Here is a 6,073-nt window from a genome sequence, read left to right as displayed (position 1 = left end):
CCTCCCCCCCACCCCCCCTCCCTCCCTCTTACCAAAGGGGAGTTCGGGAGAATTTACTCACAGTTCTCATCTCATTTCAACAAGCACTTCCCCAAGAAACCAAAGAGTTCACAAGTTTTTCCTCAAAGCTATAGCTAGTGCATGGAGAAACGTATATAGATGAGCATAAAGTTTCACTCCTTCACCAGAAACATAGAGCACGCATTCTGTGGGTTATCATGATGATCAGTAGATCCTTGAAGCATGTCATAGAAAAAATGCAGAGCAATGAGATCCCCAAATTTCAAAAGTGAAGTTTAAATTTCTTCATGTGTATATCCAGGCATCCATGTCTTCGTTCATGAACATGGTAAACCATGAAAATATGAGACTGAAAAAGAGCATGAACTCAACGACCCATCTTACTTGGTTTCTACAGTTTCAGAGAGATCAATATTCTTATCATGTCGTTTAATTGTTATAGCCCCTACGCTAAGATACATGCCCTAAATATCCACAAGAAAAACTACTTTAAAAGTCTAGGACAGATATTACACGCATAAAAGCTAAGATAAGGGATAAAGTGTGGATATCCTAAATAATCAAACTATGTGTTCAATCAAGGGAGACATGTAAACTTACTAGAACAATGGTCCAATTGGGTACACAAGGTAGATTTACTTAATGAACCAATTGAAAGAAGTTAACAAAATGATCAACTTTTACCTTTTGTGAGAAAATATCAAGGGCACTCTGTCCACTAGTGAGCATTGCAGCAGCAACGAAGACAGCTTTCGAAACTTTAAAGGAATAGAGCTCCATTGCAAAAGATATACATGCACCGCCAAAATCATGTCCCACCAAAATCACCTACATGGTTAAAGATATGATTCCAATTTTTAATAAACAATGGCTGAGCAAACATAGTTATGAAGAAGGGGGATAAGGATTTTCCTTTGTGGTTAGGTGGGATTTGGAGATTTCACAAATCTCAGCATGCATATCTTCAATATCACGAAGCAATATATCCAAGCCCCATTCTATGACTAATTAACACGTCCAATCAGCATAAGAAAATAGATTATTCCAACGTAAAACTAGAAAACTTTTCCTTCATTTTATCATCAATTTTTGATCTTCACCTACCTACTGCAACAAGGGCTTGGCTAGGAAGGGGGGAGGGGGTAAGACCTTTTGATTTATATATACAGCTAGTTCATATAACAACTGCTGATATGACTTTTTCCTTCTTGTTCCTATGTTTTCTGATTTAGATGCAACACTTTGGGTCACTTGTCTCGACTTTCAGATGAATTGTGTTGAAACAGCTTGAGGTTTGCTTATCAGAGATGTGACTGTTTATCCTTTGTAGGTCTTCATTTGAGGAGGAGGGATGGGAGAAGGTTGCAGTTAGTGAATAACGTCTATTACAGCAAGAATGAGAAAGATCTTCCTTCAATGACAACAAACAATGGAGAAGCGCGTGAATTTGCATTCGGGTACAAGAATTTTGTAACAGAAAACTTGGCAAAGCATAAAAGTGTATAGATATAATGCTTTCAAGTATGCTAAGTCCTTATAAATGCTTTTACCAGTCAATCTCCAGAAGTGGCCCCGAATTAGGAAGCAGATCATTTTTCTTTAAAGCTCTGAGTTTCCAAAAGAATGCAAGATATAATAATGGGTTCAGTCAGAAATCGATAGCTAGAAATGGTGCAGAACTAACCTTCTCTCCATCAGCAAGCTTTTCAAGGAAATCAGTGAGTGGCTGCACATATTGTGATAGACTTGCAATGCTATTTGTGTCAAAAGAATGTATGCCTGAACCAGTTAAATCAACTGCAGTAACTTTAAATCCAGCTTCTTCTAAGAGTGCAATGGTTTTATACCAACACCAGGCCCCAAATCCACCACCATGAACAAGGACAAAATGGTTTGTCTCTAAATCATCGACTTTTAATTCCTGCCAAAGATAGACATCGAGAAGACTGAATATAGACAAACACAAACTCACATCATGACACCTTAGTAGCAAGCAACAAGAATCTTTTTCCTTTGGGATAAATAGCAGAAAGATTGTCTTTTTAATTTTCCTATAGCAAGAATAAGCCCAACTGCTGGATGTATGATAACACACAAACAAGAAAAAAGAAAGAAGCTAAATTCAAAAATGAGGTTGTCTATCGTTTACACTTTCTTGATGAGTTATCAGGAACTACTACTTTATAGAAGTTTTAATGACTTTAAAGGGATTGAACCACTACAAGTGAAAATATGTTCTTGAACAAGCCTAATCTAAACCTAGAAAGTGGCTCAATTTCTTTCATTTATGTTTCAGATTGCAGGTAATAACAATCTATGAGATTTAATAATCAAATCACATTAGCATCACTTGGTTGTGCTGTTTCTTTTTTCCTTTTAAAAACTTAATATACCAAATAGGTTTTTTCCTTTTCTTCTAAACAATAACCTAAAACAATGTCGTTCTCGACTATTTCACTGGGTACTCAGCTACATCACACCAACATAGGCATCAGGCAATTCTGTGTAATTCTGCCCACTGAGGCTTAGTTCTCCAAGGTTTGCACCCACCTCACTTCATTGATCACTAGGCCACACCCTTGGGTGTGAACTCCATTTTCTTCTGAATATTAATATAGTTTACACTTTCAAGCAGAGTAAAATTCTCGAGTTACATGATGCAACATCTAATTTAGGTAATTGTAAGTTAGTGTTGATTTAAATCAATGTTAGTTTTTTATTTTTTGGTGAATTCCCTTCATACTTAAATTTCAGTGTACTTCAGTTCAATTACCTATAAAGGCAATTCTGAATAACACAATAAAAAATCCTGAATATATTAGTCTAATATAACAATTTTTTTATCGCAAGGTGCACCGAATCTAATCTATAATGGAATACAGCTACCGCTCAAAAGCTACGAATTAATCGCCGATCGAAAAAAAACGAACAAAGAAAAGGAAATCAAGCAAATGCCAGAAGTGGAAAGTAAATAACAGAAGTGGGGAAAAACATGAAAAAGCATTTACACACCTGGTTACTAACAAGCTGGTGAGGCTGAAGAAGAGGATCAGTAAGTGACCGCGCCCTAGAGCTAGAGCTACGGGGCAGCGGTTGATTCTTCTTGGAGTTCGAATTCGGATACCGAAGCGAAGTCGAACGATCAAAAGGAACAGCGCCGCCTCCGCCTCTGCCGTTTTGCAGCTGCTGCTGGAACAGAATCGCAGCGGCGAGAGCTCGTTCCTGAATAAGGGAATCGTCTCTCTTCGTCGATCTATTCCTAGACCACCTGTTGCTTCCGTTGACGGCGCCGCCACTAACGGCAGCCGCCGATTGATTCGTTAAACGTCTGGATGTTGGCCGCTTCTTCACGGTGGAATTCCGTGAGAGACATAAACCCATTTCCGATTGATTGTATGTTTACATGCAAATGGTTAATACAGGAATATGTACAATAAGAAATGCGATTACGTACAAGTATCTGATGCTTGCGCAAAGCAGTTGAGAGTTGAGCGAGAAGAAGATGGTTACCAGTTCCACTATTGCTTTATTTGTGCTAAGAACTGTTTTTGTTTGTAAAGGTGATAAAAAGCGTGGAGTGGATATGAAGATGGCCATGATTTTGATTTTTATTACTAAAATAACCTCGGTTTAACAACCACATTTCTTACTAATTTTTTTCCTCTTATGTACCAAAAGTTTCCATCAAGGGAAAAGGAAAACAGAAAAGGAGAAATAAAACGGAACGTGTGTAGGATTTCTGGGGAGACAGTTGGATTTATGATGATCATGGGCATGGAAGTTGTACATTTGTCATTCCTACATATATTTAATCATAATTAACTGACATATAATTTCACCTTAATATAAGTATTTGCATATATAGCTCTTTTACATTTATATTGTATTGACAGTTCGTTTATATTATTTCATTCTGTATTATATTCGACAATCTATAAAATTTCTTGTTCTTCTTACAATAAGTTATCTAAAATTAAGTACAAAATCTATCATATTGCTATCTCCCGTAAATATTAGGAGTAAATGCTAAGGAATATATGAACAAATCGATAACAATTTTAGGTGCGGGAAGGTCTCATTAATTTAAATTGAAATGTGAAGAAATTGCTTTTTTAGGGAGAGAGACGTAACGTTTTAAAGTAGGAGTTTGCTAATCCATGTATGCGCTCCCGCTTTTTCCCACTAACTTGCTCGTGTGACCTCAAAAAGCACCTTTTCCCTGTTCTAACCAACACACCTCAAAAGCTTTTCTTCTTTTATCAGCACGTCTCTTTACATCTCATTTTACTTAGTAATTTATTCTTGCTTTTTTTGTCTGCCCTTAATCTAATCTTGCTTAATTAGTCTAGTACTAGTATTATGTCTCAATTGTTTTGGTCAATATACTACTACTGATGTTAGTTACTAAAATCTAAGGACTAAATAAATCTAGCAGCAAAACTGAAAGCAACGCGTCCCTAAATCAAAGAAATAAAGAGTGAAGTAGGGGTGTACATTCGATTTTGACCCTTATCGATAACTACTTATCAATTAACGATTTGTACATATGCTTATCATTATCGTTTGAATAAGGTTTCGATTTTTTCAATTTCGATTTATCGATTTTTGGGGCTTATCGATTCGGTTATCGATTACACCAATAAGAAAATTTGCGGGATTCCACGGAAAGTATATCGCTATAAACACGCCTAATTAATATGGACCAAAAGAAGCTAAAATAAGACGAACACCGTTTATAACATAAAAATTGTGTCAACAAGCACATGCAACGAAACTAAAGTAAGGGATCAAATGTATGCCACCAACACTCCAACGGTATAAAAAAAAATACATCATCACGGCTAATTCTATTTTCCATTAATTTGAACTTCATTCCCTGAGCTTTAAATATGATCATTTCTTAAATGTGGTAGATGAAATAATAGGGTTAGGGACTTAAAGTAAAGGAAAGGGTATTATAGAATAAGGGTAAAAAAAAAATTAAAAAAAAATTTTAAAAAAATTAAATTTTTTTAAAAGTATTTCTTATCGGTTTATCGATAAATCGATAAACTGATAAACCGATATCGATAAACCGATAACAAATAATCGATTCGATTTATCGATAAACCGATTCGAATGCACACCCCTAGGGTGAAGTGCAGAGGGAGGAGGAGGCAGGCAACTACGCAACTAGGTTCTGGCCGGTTAGTAATGGGGCGGCCGAAACTTAAATAATGATTTTTTGGACACAAAGCACAATTTTAATGTTAAAAAAAAAGTTACATTAATAGGTAATTCGCAGTATAATACTGCGAATTGCTTTAACGGAAATTTAGCCGTTAAAGCAATTCGCAATATTATACGGCGAATTATTAAAAAAAATATTTTTTTTTAGCAATTCGCAGTACTATACTGCGAATTGCTTAAAATGGACCCAGCTTTTTTTCAAAAGGCAATTCTCACTATTATACTACGATTTAGGGTAATTCGCAGTATAATAGTGAGAATTGCCTTTTGAAAAGTTATCTTCTTCCCTGACAGAACTCCCCCACCTCCAATAAAAAAATGTTCTCCTCAAATCTGGTTCCCCACCCCCGTGATTTTTTTTTTAAAAAAAATTCGGCCCCACCCGTCACCTTAAGAGCAAGGAGTGTAGGTCCCAGGCACAAGACAAGCTTTGGATTCCTTCTCTCGATCGTAGTATTCCATTTCAATCAAATTCAAAAAACTTAAATCGAGGTATTTCGATTTTATTTATGTAGAAGCTCGTATAATACATGCATATTTGTATTGTTTAATGTGTTTCCGTATTAATTTGTGTTATGTTTGTGCTTAAATTTGTATCTTATTTATACACGACTTGATTTATTAGTTTTGGTAAAAAAAAATGTTAAAAGTTGATAAATTATTTGTATTTTAAATGTTATGTTTTTATTTGGTTAAATAAAAAATTAATATTATTTTGTTTGTTTGTTGTTCATATTTGTATTTTATGTTAGTTGTTTTTATATGTAATAGTGACCTTTTAGCGTAGTAAAATAAATAGCCTTTTAGCGTAGTAAAATATAGA

At 35.3% G+C, this 6,073-nt stretch overlaps 1 protein-coding gene across 1 annotated transcript in view; it reads right to left on the bottom strand.

The window, feature by feature from the left end:
- The window catches only part of LOC109231195 (putative methylesterase 11, chloroplastic), a 5,605-nt gene extending 2,007 nt beyond the window's left edge, over nucleotides 1-3,598 (bottom strand). Inside the window, exons 1-3 of the mRNA XM_019396777.1 lie at nucleotides 3,034-3,598; nucleotides 1,706-1,942; nucleotides 706-849 (exon numbers count right to left, since the gene is read on the bottom strand). Coding sequence (XP_019252322.1) covers nucleotides 706-849; nucleotides 1,706-1,942; nucleotides 3,034-3,402 — 750 coding nt within the window. The 5' untranslated portion in view covers nucleotides 3,403-3,598. The remainder of the gene's footprint in view (nucleotides 1-705; nucleotides 850-1,705; nucleotides 1,943-3,033) is intronic.

This window comes from Nicotiana attenuata, chromosome 8 (assembly GCF_001879085.1).
Source record: "Nicotiana attenuata strain UT chromosome 8, NIATTr2, whole genome shotgun sequence".
Taxonomy (NCBI): Eukaryota; Viridiplantae; Streptophyta; class Magnoliopsida; order Solanales; family Solanaceae; genus Nicotiana; species Nicotiana attenuata.
This window is presented reverse-complemented; position numbering and strand designations above follow the sequence as displayed.